The sequence below is a fragment of the Callorhinus ursinus genome, unplaced genomic scaffold (genome assembly GCF_003265705.2).
Source record: "Callorhinus ursinus isolate GAN/ISIS: 27379988/994484 unplaced genomic scaffold, GSC_fseal_2.0 scaffold5, whole genome shotgun sequence".
NCBI lineage: Eukaryota > Metazoa > Chordata > Mammalia > Carnivora > Otariidae > Callorhinus > Callorhinus ursinus.
The window spans coordinates 81,796,834-81,811,751 of NW_027397067.1; the positions used below are offsets into that span (position 1 = coordinate 81,796,834).

The window sequence follows — 14,918 nt, forward strand, 5'->3', positions numbered from 1 at the left end:
TGGATGGATGGATGGATGGACGGATGGACAAACGATGGAGGGATGGAGGGATGGATGGATGGATGGGTGGATGGATGGTGGATGGGTGGATGGATGGATGGACAAACGATGGAGGGATGGATGGATGGATGGATGGATGGAAGGATGGACAAACGATGGAGGGATGGAGGGATGGATGGATGGATGGATGGGTGGATGGGTGGGTGGATGGATGGATGGATGGGTGGGTGGATGGTGGATGGATGGATGGATGGATGGATGGACGGATGGACAAACGATGGAGGGATGGATGGATGGATGGATGGGTGAATGGGGGGGTGAGTGAGTGGCCAAGTAAGTGGACAGAAGGGTGTGTAGAAAATTAGGTGGATGGATCGGTGGGTTAATGGATGAGTGAATGAATGAGGGAGTGATCATTTGCTAAACCCAGGTGAGTGCCAGTTCTGTGGTGGACATACCCCATGTATTATTTCTGTTGACCTCACAGATGTCCAAGAGGAAGACAGGTCTCAGGGGTGGAGGGTGCCCTGTCCAGGCTCACATTCTGGCACGGCTAAGACTGAGAGCCAGGTCTGTGACTGCCAAGGCTATGTGCTCTTGGCTGCACAGGGAGATCTATCAGGCCGGGTCCTCAAAACACCCAGGCACAAACCCAAGAAAGCCAGGCCAAGACCCAGGCCATGTCTATGAGCGCCATGTCCCTGCACAGCCTGGTCCTCACTCCTGGCTCATCTTGGTCCTCCTTGGAGCTGCCCCTCACCCTCCTCCTAGGCTCACAGCAAACACACGACGAATAACCAAGGCCTCTCTCCTTGACCATCTCCCCCTGGCCTGCGAGTCCTGTGCTACACGGGCCTGCTGTCATGCACAGCAGAATCCGCAGGGTCTGCACACAGTGGGGCTCCATAAATGTGATGAAAGAGGGATGGTGGGCAGAGGCAGGCAGGCCTGGATGGCCTCCCAGCACTCACCTCAGGCTCACCCCACCGGAGCACGGCCGGGCAGAGGACAAAGGCCCAGAGCCCTGCCCCCCAGGGCCTCTTCCTGCTCTAGCAGGGGAGGGGCAGGAGGGGTGTCTGACCTCTGTTCCTCTAGGCCTAGGTTGCCCACAGTCGGTGTTCAGTAAACATTTGCTCACGCAAGGACCGAGCAAAAGACCCCCAGCGCTTCCCCACTGCGCCAGCCCCAAGGCCCCTCTGGCCAGTCCCTCCTGCAAGGTCAGCCCTGGTCTGCCCCAGGCTTGTGTCCCTGTGGACTGGGGGCTGGGCTGCTGAAGGGCACGGGGAGGCAAGATGAGAGGGATGGGCTAGGGAACGTCTCCCCACACCCTGCGTTGCTTCCTCAGGCTGCAGTCCCCAGGCGTCCCCAGCCCTGGGTGCCTGTTCCTCCAGCGGCCCGCTAGGGCTGGCCTCTCGGCGGCCCCACCTCTCCGCTGCGGCTTGCCCACGGCCTCAAGCCCAGAGTCACCAGGTCCTGACCACTAGGCCCTTGTTTCCATTTCTTACAACTCTGTACTCATCGTGGCAAAACAGACACACCATTTTCACCATCCTCAGTGGCACTGATCACATTCACGATGCCGTGCACCCCTCACTAGCATCTCTAGAACTTTTCTTCACTCCAAACATGCTCTGTGGCATGAAGTGCCCTGGCACTCCGTGGAGAGTCCCCAAGCACAGCCCCTGGCAGGGCCACACCCCTGGGGCCTCACTGGGGCCGCCAAGGAAGACTCAAAACCAAAGGGCCACACGCCTGTCCCCGAAACAGTGGCACAGAAATCCCAACTCAGGGCCCCTCCTCTGTGCTCAGGGGATCACCCAGGGCTGCCCAGACGGCACTCAGAGTGGAGACAGAAAACGTGACTACTAATGAGAGAGGCCCGTGATGCATTCATTACCTGGCAGACAGCAGCTAGAGAATACAATTCAATTAATTGAACACTTTAAGTTCAATCAAGAGAAGGGCTGTTTTATTAATTGTTTTAGCTGCAGTAGAGTGCGCGCATCTAAATCCTCTGTCCTTGGGAAGTGGGGGACATGGGTCTCCTTGCAGGGCAATGCATCCTGCACAAATGACAGGGCGGGGGGGGGGGGCTGCAGTCAGAAGCCTGTGGGTGTGCTGTGGGGCTCTCCTGGTCTAGGAATGGTGAGATGGGGCAGGCAGCAGGGGTGAGTGAGGGGCCCAGCAGCAGGAGGGAGAGGCTGGCCGGGGGTCCTGCAGAGCAGCTGCTGACCCCACATAGGGAGGCCAGAGGGCCAGCACCTGCCAGGGCCCTGGGAGACCCCCGGCACGTTCCCCCCAGCCCCAGGCTCCTCCCTCCCAGAAGCTGCCCTCCCGCCGACCCCTCCCCTGCCCTGACACTCTGGCCCCTCTCTGCTGTTCCAGTATCTGTTTAATTAAAGAATGAGGCACAGTGAGAGCCCATGGCCTCGTTTTTGGAGCCACAAGTAAGAGGAGATTCATGGGTGCCCTCACTGGAGTTGCTGGCAACAGGCACGTTCCTGAGCTAGGGGGAAGTCTTGCACTCTGCACTCACAGAAAAAAAGCACTTTATTAAAACGATTGCCCCCTGAAAAGGGGCAAAATACCTTATTCAGTAAGGAAGAGGAAGTGTGTTATGGCGGGCCCCAGGGACCCAGCACCTCGCACACCTGCCCTGGCCAGGGCCTCCCCCACCAGACAACCCCAGGCCTAGTTCAGGCACCTCCTACCACCGGCCACTGGGGCCAAGCTCCCGCAGCCCCTGCCCAAGTCCTCCCCCACGGGCTGCATGTCTCTCCATGTTTGTCTCCCCCGTTCCAGCCAGGACCCCCAGCCTTGCCCTCTGCAGCAGCAGGGCCTCTGGAACCTGCAGTGGAAGGAGGACGTGGCTGGCAGAGAAGTGGCAGGGAGGTGAGAGTGGGGCTGATCTGGGGTGGGGCCGTCCCACCACAGGGTGCAGGCTGGGACCCCAGAAAGGGAAGCGAGAGAGGGGAAAGGCGGGGAAGGAGGGCCGGCTGGGAGCTGGCAGGAAGAGCCGACTCGGCTGGGGAGAAGCCCGCCGTGGCCGCACCACAGCGCTGGGAGACTGGAAGGCCGTGTGAGGACCGGGGTGGCCCCTCTGTGCAGGCCCATCCTGGCCCCGACACCCAGGCCATAGACGGTGGCCCAGCGGAGCTCCCCTCCTCAGGGTGCAGGCTGGCCCCTGCTTAGCGACCACCCCAGGCTCCAGAGCCCTCACTCCACGGCATCCGGCTGCCCATCCGAGGCCTCGGGCCGGCTGAGGACATACCCGCCAGTGGGGGGGGGTGTGCAGACTGTCGGGGACACAGAGAGACCACTGGAGCCTCCACCCCCCCCAGGGTCCCACCGACTGGAGTAGTAAGCCCATCAAGCTCAGGGTGGGGGCAGTGGGGAAGGTCTGCTGCCCAGCCTAGAGATCTGGAAGCCACCGGTTAGCTTCTGCAGGCCCCTGGCTCCCAACGTCAAGGGCCCCCTGGTCTACACTCACCTCCACTCCTACCCACAGGGCAGATGCCCACACCCCACCTGGGTAACAGCCTCCCTGCTGCCCCTTGCTTCCTGCTGGAGGCCCATCCCTGGGGGAGAGTCACCACCTGTGGGCCTCTAGGCCCCCCCAGCCTAGTGAGGTCATGGTCCACATTTCAAGGTGGACCTTGGAACAATGGCCCCCGACACATGGGCCAGGCTGAGGCTAGCTCCTGTAGCATCAGATGGCCCATCTGCCCGACCAGGGGTGGGGGCATCGTGTGAAGAGTGGGCCTCAGCAGGGTGTCCCCATGAGATGCACCGTCCAAACCCAGGCCCTGGAGAGTGAAAGGATGCTATTAAGGATTGTGCCCAGACACCAGGTGCCCACCAGGACCGGCCCAGGCCAACCAGGACATGGGGTCCTCTTTGGGTCCCCCGGGCCCAGCAGGGCCCAGACAGACAGCGCAGAGCCAGAAGACCCCGAGACTGAGGAGAGTGCCTCCAGCCGCTGGGGCTGGCCAGGGGGGACACGGCCAGGCCTGGGACAGGGCCGGGCCCATCTGGCAGCTGCCCAAAGAGGGAACTGGCCTCAGCTGGGCAGCCTCTTGATGAGTGACAACAGCCTGGGGCCCGCCCCCCTTCACTTCTCCCCTTAAGCCCCCAGCCCACCACCTGTCCACACTGGAGGGGGTCTGGCAGGCCACAGACCTCTTCTTATTTCCAAGAGAGCCTAAGGACCAGAGAAGGCTATGTTCGTCTCAAGTCCCTCAGCCCCTGTGGCAGAGCAGGTGCTGAGCCCACCCGGGCTGGGCCCAGGCCACTGGCCCTCTGTGGGGCTTCTCCTGGGCTTGGGCAGCCTGGTGACCTCTGTGCTCTGGTGTCCGATGCCGGTGGGTCACAGCCACATGGGGACCCTGCACCCGTTGGCAGGGGAACGCCACAGCCAGTCCCACGGTCAGAATCCCGAGGCCCTAGCTCTCCTGCCCGGGCTCCCTCTTGTCCATCCGAGGCTCTTCCAGTCCCTAAGCCCCAGTCAACTCAGGTCCCCAGGGCACAGGCCATCCCCTGAGATTCTGCCTCTCCCAGAGTCCCTGCTGTAGACTGGAGGGTCTCAGTCCTGGAGTCACCACCTCAGCCAGGTGAAGGTGTCCCTCGCTCCCTGGATGTAGAGCTGCAGCACCTCAGTGGGGGCTCCCTGATGGGGACAGGCTGGGAAGGAGCCCAGATAGAGCACCGAGGGGAAGGGCTGGGCGGGAGGCAGCCCAGAGACCACCCTCTCACACCACCATGACCCCACCTGCCGGGACCAAGTATCCTGTCTGTCCTGCCGGGTGGCTGACCTACCTGGGGGCTGTTCCTGCCCTGCAGCAGCCTCCCCGAGCCCTTGTCTGCCTACAAGGCCTAGTTCCCAATTTCAGCCAGAGAACTCCTGTGCACCCTCCCCGGCCCACTTCCAAGCTCACCACCTCCATGAAGCCCTCTCAGTTCCCCCAAGCCTTTCCTAAAACCCAAACCTTCTGCTCGGTGGCCTACCTCTCTCAGGCTGCATTCACCCTGCTCACCTCTGTCCCACCAGCCAGGCAGCCCCCGGGGCATGAAAAGCCTCAATAAAGGCTGGATAAATGAGTAAGGGTCCTGAATGGCACTGGGAGAGCCACCTTTCCGCACACAAGACTGTCCCGGGCTCCTGCTGGCTCCCAAGTCCACATTGGCTCAGGTGGAACGACACTGCCCCTCCTTCTCTGACGAGCATTTAGCTGGGGCCCTAACTTGGTTCGGCTCCCTCTCCCTCCTGCCTCCCTGTGCGTCTCTGGGCCTGAAGGGTGGGACGCACGCTCAGCCTCGAGGACTGGACGGCCAGAGCCGCACCTCCTGTGCCGTGGCTCCCAGCCACGGAAGCCACATTGGGCTTTAGCAGGTTTTTTTCCAGTTGTAAGAATTGCTGCCCCGCCCCCACCTTCCTGAACATTCCTCTGTGGCAGCCCAGTGCGGGGGCCGGTAAGGAAAAGCCTGTCCCGACCTCCCGGAGCTCCCCAGTGTAGGTGGACGGCCACAGATGTAGACGCCAAGGGTCCCGGGTCTTGAGCAGGGAGCATACCCAGCCTCAGGCTGGAAAGTGTGCCCTGGGTTGGGGAGGAGGCAGTCCACGCCTCCCGAGTCCACCGTGGAGAGCCATCCCACCCTGCCTGCCCCTGCTCAGACGGGGCCCCTCACCTCTGAAGCTCCCTTCCCAGGTCTCCCTGGGACGTGGAGGCCACTGTTTCTCATCTCGCTCCAGCTGCCTGAGCCCAGGACTTGCCAGCAGAGGGCAAGGACGGCGCTCTGGGTGGTGTGGGGGCTGGTGTCTGCTGACACGGAGGTGAAGACGGGGTGCGGGGGGCCTGGAGGCCCTCTGGGCCCCCGCGGGGAGAGGGCATGAGAAGCGCACGCTGCCCTGTGTGGGTGCCCACGAGATATGCTTCCGCACCAAAATACAGAACAAGTTCTCTAAGGCAAGTTTGCGGAGAACGGTCAATTTTACATAAATCCGTGTGCCTAGAAGTGCCATGCGGCCTGACGTGGCAGTGGTGAGCACAGTGCCCTTCCCGGGTCCTGGCCAGCTCCGAGCACTCGTGGCGGCCACAGTGGCCAGCGGCCACCGCAGCACCCGCCCTTCAGGCCCGAAGCGCAGCCCCGCCTGCAGCAGCTTGGTCCCAGCAGCTGCCGCTGGCTCTGCGGGAGAAGCCGAGGTCCGGGGCCGCGCAGGGCCTCGGGGCTGCTCTGTGTGGCGGGGACCACACTGCCAAGCTCAGCAAGGGTCAGGGAGGCGTGGCAGGTCCCCGAGCTGAGGGTCCCGCGTCTTTCTGTCCCTCCGTTCACCTGCGGCTTTTGCAGTTTCTTCTAACGTAGCACTTAAATTTCTCTAACAGGTTTGTTCATGACTCTTGAGTTCTCTCCTAAGTGGTTGCTCTCAGGCCAACCAGAATGTTCTTTGGATGTGGACGTGTTCACTTCCTGCCGGAGACCCTTCCAGTATGGTTGTGACACAGGGCACATCTACAAACATGATGAACCCAAGATTGTCACTTTATGGAATGACAGGCTTTTTCAAGAAGCTGCCAGGGGCACCTGGGTGGCCAGCCAGTTAAGCGTTGGCTTTTAGCTTCAGCTCAGGGTCATGGGATCAAGCCCCACGTCTGGCTCTGTGCTGGGCAGAGTCTGCTTGAGATGCTCTCTCCCTCGGCCCCTCCCGCTCATGCTCTCTCTAAAATACATAAATCTTAAAAAAATAAAAATAAAAATAAAGCAGCAGCAGCAGGAGCTGCCAGAGGAAAGGGCAGCAGGGGGTTGGTGCCCGTAACCCCAAAGGTGTCCAACGTCAAGTGGACCCTGTCTCCCCTGAGGACAGAACTGCCTTTAGCAGGGCTTAGTTCTGAGTGGATCTGATTTACTGTCTTGAGTCACTTGCTTTGAGCCCCAAGAACTTCCTTTACCATTTCTTGGAAGGCGGGCCCACCAGCAGCAAATTCTGTTTTTGTGCATCTACAAACATCGTCCACTCACTTTATTCTGAGAGCGCGCTTTGGCAGACGCGGGAGTCTTGGCCGTGAGTTTCCTGAGCACTCGGGCCACACCGTCCCCGACTGAGCTCAGCCGCCAGCCCCGCTGGGTGTCCTCGGGACGGGGACAGCTTTCCCTGTGTTCCCGACTCTGTGGATCACACCGTTGGTCCCACTGGAGCTCACTGGGCCTGATTTGTAGATGAACGTGGGGATTTTTCGGGCACCGTGTATTTTTTGTTCCCTTCTTCCCCCTGGGGCTCTGGTGGCACATGGGCGTCCCTGCCCTGCGTGGTCACCTAGGGCTCCGGGTCAGTCGAGGTCACAGGTTCTTTCGCCTGCCAGCTTACAGCGGCTGCTGAGCCCCTTGGGAACTCTCCACTTCGGTTCTCATACTCTTCGGCTCCGGAACCCCCACTCGGTTCTTCTAGGTGTGATCGTTCTCATCTTCCCCTTGATGTTATGTGACGTGCCATCACCAGTCTCTCCCTTCACCCCACGCCCCCCCAACCATGTGCAGAAGGGCCAAGTTCGAGTATCTTCCTGTTAAGTCCAGCGCCCGCCGGCTCTGCAGCCTACTACTTTTCTCCTGGAGTCTGAGCCATACCTGTTTGCACGTTCGGGTGGGAAACGGGTCACTCCGGGGAGTGCACTGCCGCAGTTCTGGGCCCTGGCCACCCCGCCGGGTTGCATTACTGTCCCTCACTTTGTTTGCTGGTGTGGCACTGGGCTTCTCCCTGCCCCCGCAGCCCTTGCTCCGGCCTCTGCTGCCTCCAGGGGTGCAGCCTTGGGCTGGCCCACAGTCATCCTGGGAGGACAGCGGCTCCGGCAAAGCTGGACCGTCCTCCCGGCCCACACCAGCTCCTCGGCGCCGCTCCTTGTTGGCAGACTGCCCTGGGTTTTCCAGTCACGCCCTGGGCATAAAGGTTTCAGAGCCTAATCCAAGTAAATTTGGCTCCTTTGGAAGAACAGCTCCTAGGATTAGTGAGAGTCTTCCTGACCCACAGCCAGCACACAGCTCAGCCCGTCACCAGTCAATCCACTGCTCCTCCCACATGCTGTTCTCTACAAGCTCCCTCTTTTGCGAGCACCCCTGAACCTCATGCAAGCGAAGTCAGTCCTTTTGTGGTGGGCAGGGGACTGGGTCACAGCCTGCCTCTCCGGACAAGGCTGTTCGTCTCTGACAGCTCTGGGGGTGGAGGATGGCAGTCCCAGCTCTCCGGGGCTGGTCTCCGCGTGGAGCCCCCACCCAAGCCGAGACCACCACGGGCTGCCTGCGTCCATCCTCCACACGCCGGGCCCTCCCGGTGCATCTGCCCGCTGTGTCCTTGCAGAGAGGGGCTGAGGCCAGAACGCGGCTGCTGGAGAGGGCGTGGCAGAGGGGGGAGTCAGGAGACCCGGCCCGGCTTTCCCAGATGGCTCCCTGGTGCGCACCTTCCCTTTTCCAGCCACACTGCCCAGATGCCCCAGTGGCCGGTGGGGCCTGTGGGACCGTGACCCGGCTCAAAGGACTGGAGCAGAAGTGACGCGTGTCGGCAGAGGGGCAGCTCAGAGGAAGTGTGCTTCCTGTGGCTGAGAGGTGGAAGCAGCAGACACCAGGGTGGGACCTGGAACGGTCTTGAAACACACGCGGGAGCCACAGGTCCCAAGCGGCAGAGGAGCCTGGCTCCACGTGCGGAGCTGCCTCACCACCCTGGGTCACCCTCCTGCACTTGCCGGCGGGACCCGAGGCAGGCAGGAAGCTGTCTGTGCTCTCCCGCCCTTAGGGACCCACTGACACCTCGAGCCACCTTCCGCCCCTCACCTATGTCCCAGTCTCCCCAGCAGCTTCCTGCCCTGTCGGTAAGCCCTCGCCCTCCGGAGGCAGGAAGGGGCCTTGTCTGATCACCCTCCGGCCTTGGGCCAAGCACAATGGCCAGTACAGAGCCAGCAGTGAACACATGCCACACTCTATGCTCAATGATGGATGAAGCGTGAGCACATCTGCACACCGAGAAAGGCCGCTGAAGCTGGCACCTGCGCTTCCCACAGCAGCTCAGGCTGGCCCTTGAGGGCAGCAGTGGCGGGTACCGTTTGCCCCAAATTCTGCTTCCCGCGCACCCCGGGCTCCCGGGGAAGCACGCAGTCTGCGTGGCCGCCTACCCCTGCCTCTGCCCCCCTTCCTCCAGGGCCATCCAATCCGACTCCAAGGGTCCTGAGCTGCCTCCAAAGGCTCTGCCTTCTGGCCCAGGAAAGACTAGCCAGGAGGGGTGCAAGCATGGCCCAACGGGATGGAGAGGCCTCCCAGACGCCGCACCCGTGGACCCTACCGCTGGGACTCTGAGCCTCATGCTCGTGGGGGACACAGAGCCCAGGCCTCCGGAAGGTGCCTCCGCGATGGTCAGAGAGGAAAGAAGGGGGCACTGGTCGCACTGGCTCCGATTTCACATCCAGTCTAGTCGGGCTCCACCCAGAACTGCTTGGGAAGGATTCTGAGGCAGAAGCACTCTGACCCCTGAGCCTGAGAGGCCGGGCAGGAAGTGCTGAGCGGAGCAGCTGGGAGGGGCTCCCAGAGGGCAGGGTGGGCGGCGGGATGGGGTGGAGGCACTCACCAGCCGCCGGGCCGCACAGCTCCCCAGACAGCCTCGCTGGGCCCTGGGCCTCTGCCACCACCCACATGTGGCTCCGTGGCTGGCTGCGGCACCTGGCTCCGCCCGAGCCAGCAGCAGAGGCCACATGCAGAGAAGCGTGCTGCCCATCAGAGAGGGAGGCAGGGGAGGCCAGAGCCTGCTCTGCCCCAGAACCTCCCGAGCAGCAAGAGGGTTCGAGCTGGTGCCGTGCTCTGTGGCTGCTTCTGAAAGGTGAGCTCTGAGGACAGACACCCCTCAGGCTGTCCGATGACAAGCATTTACTGACCGGCCACAGAACAGCCAGGACAGGGGCAGGTCACGAATCCATGGCCTGGGGTCTACAGTCTGATGGGACAAAGCCTCCACAGGGGACCCAGGAGCCCCACGTGTCCTGCCCCTCCCCTGGCTGCACCCAGCCAGTGAAGTCCCACTGTTCGAGAAGCACGGGGGAGCTCCTCAGCATCCGGCCGCCTCTCCGGGCCGCCATCACCTACACCGACATGAGGACAGGCGCTCCAGGGACCCCTGACACCTCACGTCCCGTGACACCGCAAGCAGCTGCAATTCAACACCACAGGGCCACATGAGTCCGAACTGGCAGCCAACCACACGGATGCACAGATGTCACCCTGGGCACAGGAAGAAAAGGGCGCAACGGCAGCACAGCCCTGAGGCAATTTGGCCTGAAGGCTCTACAACGACGCTCTGAAAAATGGCCTTGCTCAGTTCACAACCTTCAGCCCTGCATTTGAAGCAGAAAGCACGCACGTCCACAGGGTGACACTGTGGCAGCAACAACCGTCGCCTTATGCTTGGGAAGATGCACACACAGCAGAGGAGTGGACAGTGAACCAAACGTCGCGGGGGCGGGGGGCGGCCTGAGAACCACGAGCTGGCCGAACGGCCAGGCCGGAATGCCAGGGCGCAGAGGTGAAAGACAGAAGGTCACAGCCCCCCATATGCGCGCAAGGAGGGTGTGCCGCTGTCCCCGGGGGCCAGTCCAGGCTACGGGCAGCAGGGAGCCACAATCTTCCCACAACCAAGCCGTGCAGCCGGCTCTTCCCCGCACGGGGTACTGAGGCATGAACAGCCAACGCCGAAGTTCAAACACAGCTGGAAATCCAAACAGCTCATCTTACGCAGGGTCACGAGTGCACGCCTAAGACACATTTCTGAACGCCTCAGCAAACTCAGTGACATGCAGGCGATCAGCACGAACTCCTGCACAACGGGGGCTCGGACAACGGAGTAGATTCGGCACCAGGACGCTGGACATGCCCACAGTGCGCCAGGGCCCCCTCGGGGCAACGGGAGGCCTGGGCAGACAGTCCTGCTTGCGTTAGGGGAAGCGACTCTGCCGTGCCAACCCGATGTGCGGCCCCCACGCCCTGGGGTCCCAGCCCAAGGGGTGAGACCTCCTGGCAACACGGAGGAACTTGCAGGAGGCTGGCGCAGCTAAATGAGTTCATGGCTGAAGTGACGACCCGCCACCTATAAAGCCACAGACAGGAGCGCCCACCTGACTCAGGGACGGCGCCACACCACAGACCACGCCCCAAGGGGAAGGCAGGTGGGCCCAGGGAAACACTAGCCCTGGCAAGTGGCTGCAGGTACTGCCATCAGTTGGCCCAAGGGCCGGCTTTGCTCCTCCTGGATGGACAGACATCTCCACCCACACACACAGCAGGGCTCAGCTGGCAAACACGAGGCCAGAATCTGCCTGGCACGGTCCTGGCTTCTGGCCACGGGACGCTCCGCTCGGCTTCGGGTGCACGGGACCCTTCCGGAGCGGCTGCTCACACTGACGTGCCAGGACGGAAAACATGGTAAGCCCGCGATGAACCAGACGCGCGGGGATGGGCCATCCCGAGCGGCCGAGAGCCCACACCAGGCATCCCGACCTCCCGGACAAGCTCCGGCCCGCAGGTGAGGGATGCGCCGACGTCAGTGCTCGCCCGCCGTGGAGGAGCAGGGCAGAGGGGGGGCCTCCTGGGGGGCCTCGAGTTTGACCATGGCCCTGAGGGCCACACGCCGCCGCTTCACCTGCCTCTGCCTGGCAAACACCGAGCGCAGCGCACGCAGCTGCCCCACCTCCTGCGCCGTGAAGCAGGACTGTCCCTCAGCGAAGCGCACCACGGCGTCAAAGGACAAGGCCGCCTGCTCCCAGGCCGCCTCGTCACCGTCCTTCTCGGCCTGCTCCGGGCTCCCGGCAGCCGGGGCCAGGCCCTCTCCAGCCACACGACCCAGCCCGCCCTGCTCTGCAGCCGTGCCCCGGGGAAGCCGGCTGCCAGGGCGGGCCGGGGCCTCTCTTCCCAGCTCCAGGATGTGTGCAAAAGTCTGATCGTGAGGCTTCGCTCGGAGGCGCTCCGGCTCCTCCTCCGAAGACGAGCCCTCGGCGAACGTGACCGCGGGCCACAGCTTCCTCCAGGCCCGGCTGAAGACGTCACGGGGCACGGCACTCCAGGCGCAGGCCACGTTGAAGACAGCGTCGTTCATGCTGTAGCGGGGGTGGCAGGCCTGCAGTGGGACGGGGGGGTTGATGAAGTGCCTCATGAAATCTCTCCGAATGCCCTGGTCCATGGGCTGAATCAACGAGGTGACGGTGGCGGGCAGGAAGACGGTGAAGATGTTACCGGAGGCCAGCTCGGACTCCCGCGGGCGGGCGCGGGCGTTGTCCAGCAGCAGAATGGCTTTGCTGTCCTCGGGCAGACCCGCTGCCCGGAAGTGCTCCACCACCGACGGAACGAAGATATGATGGAACCAGTCCGAAAAAATCTCCTTGTCCACCCACGCGTTACCTTGGGCTTTGTAGGCAACAGGCAGGTGCTGAATGCCCCCAAAGGCCCGGGGGCCGCCGCCTTTCCCAATCACCAAGGGCTTGATCTTGTGGGAGCCGGTGGCATTGGCACACATGAGGACAGTCAGCCTATCCTTGCTCTGCTTGATGCCGGGCACTGTCCCACCTTCCAGGCTGGGATTGGGCAGGCACCGCCAGAAAAGGCCGGTCTCATCGGCGTTGTAAACCTGCTCAGGGGACAGGCCGTGCTCGGCCGTGAGGCTCCGGAAAAAGCCACAGAACTGCTCGGCTGCTCGGTGGTCGGCCACTTGTTTCTCGCTGGACGCGTCCAGCTTCTTAATGCCGTGCCTGGCCTTAAAACGCCAGAGCCACCCGCCAGAAAACACGCAGGGCTCCGTTAACTGCATCTGTTCATAGAAGTCCTTGGCCTTCTCAATGAGCATGGGGCCTGAGACGGGCACGCCCTCGGCCCGCTTCCCCAGGAACCACTGGTACAGGACCCGGTCCAGGTGCTCGAGCTTGGGCGTGTGCAGGGTGCGACGCTGCTCCAGGGCCTTGTTGGAGTCTGAGTTGGCAAAGAAGCGCAGCAGCTGCGCCTTGTGGGCCTTGATGTCGTACAGGGTGGACATGCCCACGTTGTACTCCTGCATCAGCACCTTCCTGCTCTCCCCCTTTTCCAGGCGCGTGCAGATGTCAATCTTCTCTTTCAGGGTCAGCACCACCCTCTTGCGCTTCTCCCCTGGGCTCCGCCCAGCGGCCTGCTTGGAGGCCATGGGGGGCAGTGGCTTGTCCCCAGGGGCTGGGGAGGACACACGTGGGAGGGGGTCCTGGCGGACTCCTTGCCTCTCCTCCCCCTGTGCTCTGCTCCCTCACCGGCCTGTCCCGTTCCACTGATCCTGGGCCACCACGAGCCACAGTTCCTCCTCTGATCCCCCCTCCAGTGACAGCGATGCTGCTGCCTCCCTGCCTCTCTGCAGGAGAGACGACTCGTGTCACACTGTCCCTGGGCGTGTCCACACCGTTGGAACTCCTGGCCTTCTCTGAGGGGGACGGTGGCCGCTCCTCCCTTCAAATGTGGACCAGAGCGTCGAGGGGTCCCGGGAGCTGGCTTCTGGCTACGCGAGGCTGTAACATCTCCGCAGGATGCCTCTCCGGGCTCACGGCACTGTCTGACGCCGTGCTTTAGGAACTGGAAGGCAGAACAGGGGAAGAAAGAACATTACAGACCGCGGGCCTGGGCGACCTGCAGGCATGCACTTTGGACTTCAGGTGCACAGGGAAGCTGCAGCAGAAGCCACAGTGCTGTAGGGGCAACCGACACGGGAGCTGGCCCGAGCACGCAGCGTCCGGGAGGCTGCCCAGCTGGGCACACGGGTTCTTTCCAGCGACCTCTCGGTCACCACAGCTCCTTCAGGCTGGACAACTCCATCCTCTCCTGACCCTCCCTGCGGCGCTGAGCAGACTTGCAGGGCTGAGACTAGAGGTAGCCTTGCTGGATCCTTCGGGAATCACATCCCCACCGCACTTTGCCTGCTATGACACCAACATCCTCCAGCCTGTTGCCGGCAGTGACCGGCCCTGCTGGTCTACTCAGTGCAGTGTTTGCTGGGACAGTCCCATCTCCTCTCTCACAGCCCATGTCCCCTCAGTTCCTTCATGACTTGGCCCCTCTCACCCAGGAGAGATGGCAGATCGCCAGGGAGGCTACAGCCAGCTCACCGCCAGTCATCCCGTCCTGCAATGGAAGGCATGCAGTCCTCACAGGTGGGCTTCGAGCAACTCCCCACTGCCTCCCACCCAAACCCTTACTTTGGCTGTGTCTTCCCACCTTGTGCAGATGCTGAGGCCACAGGACGACTCGTGTGTGGAGCATAAAAATGTAGCTCTTTGAGAACACAACTCAAGAGAAATGATGTTTATTCAAATGTAGCAAGAACCCCGAAGACTAACTCTAGGCCCATCACCAGCCAGCTCTGGGCACATCCCTTCCCCCTTCTGGATCAGCCTCCTGGTCTGCCAGGTGAGCACGCTGCTCCTTCAGGGATCTATCTTCATCCTGCTTCCAGGGCAGCAATGACAGTGTACGGCTTGACCCTCCCGGCAGCAGAGGGAAGTAAAGGCCACCATGAGAGACTAAGTCCAAGCACAGCAGAGGGCAGGAGGGGGAACCGCCCAGAAAGGCCTCCTGCAGGCTCCGCCCCTGAAACGGAGGATTCTAGATGTTTCCTCTTCCTGACATGCGGGTGTATGCAAGATGTGTGCAGGGTGACATTCAGTAGTTGAAAACACTGTGGTCCCGCCTGCGAGACAAAACTCCTTTTAAAACTGAAATTCAGATAACCGGATATTCTGGAACAATTTCTTAAACCAAAAGGTCACCTCGTACAGCAAGAGAATTAAGGCGGGTTCCAGCCTTGTGAGTTTAACATAAGCACTGAGACTCAGGCCACACGAACACGGGTGTACACACCTCATCCTCCTGTGCGGGGGGTACAGACAAAA

At 62.0% G+C, this 14,918-nt stretch overlaps 1 protein-coding gene across 2 annotated transcripts; it reads right to left on the reverse strand.

Annotated features, from left to right (window-relative positions):
* Positions 1-1,947: 1,947 nt before the first annotated feature.
* On the reverse strand, positions 1,948-14,918 carry JRK (Jrk helix-turn-helix protein). Of its 2 annotated transcripts, none has more exons than XM_073893301.1 (2): positions 14,796-14,918; positions 1,948-14,716 (listed from the first exon to the last, which is right to left on the reverse strand). In XM_073893301.1, exon 2 carries the CDS (start codon positions 13,187-13,189, stop codon positions 11,564-11,566), a length of 1,626 nt encoding a protein of 541 aa, XP_073749402.1. In that variant the 5' UTR covers positions 13,190-14,716; positions 14,796-14,918; the 3' UTR covers positions 1,948-11,563. The 2 variants fall into 2 exon arrangements, with proteins under 2 accessions (XP_073749402.1, XP_073749403.1); XM_073893302.1 differs by having other exon boundaries at positions 14,803-14,917.

Coding starts and splice junctions, on each gene's coding strand:
- JRK (XM_073893301.1), bottom strand. CDS start 13,189: ATGGCCTCCAAGCAGGCCGCTGGGCGGAGCCCAGGGGAGAAGCGCAAG.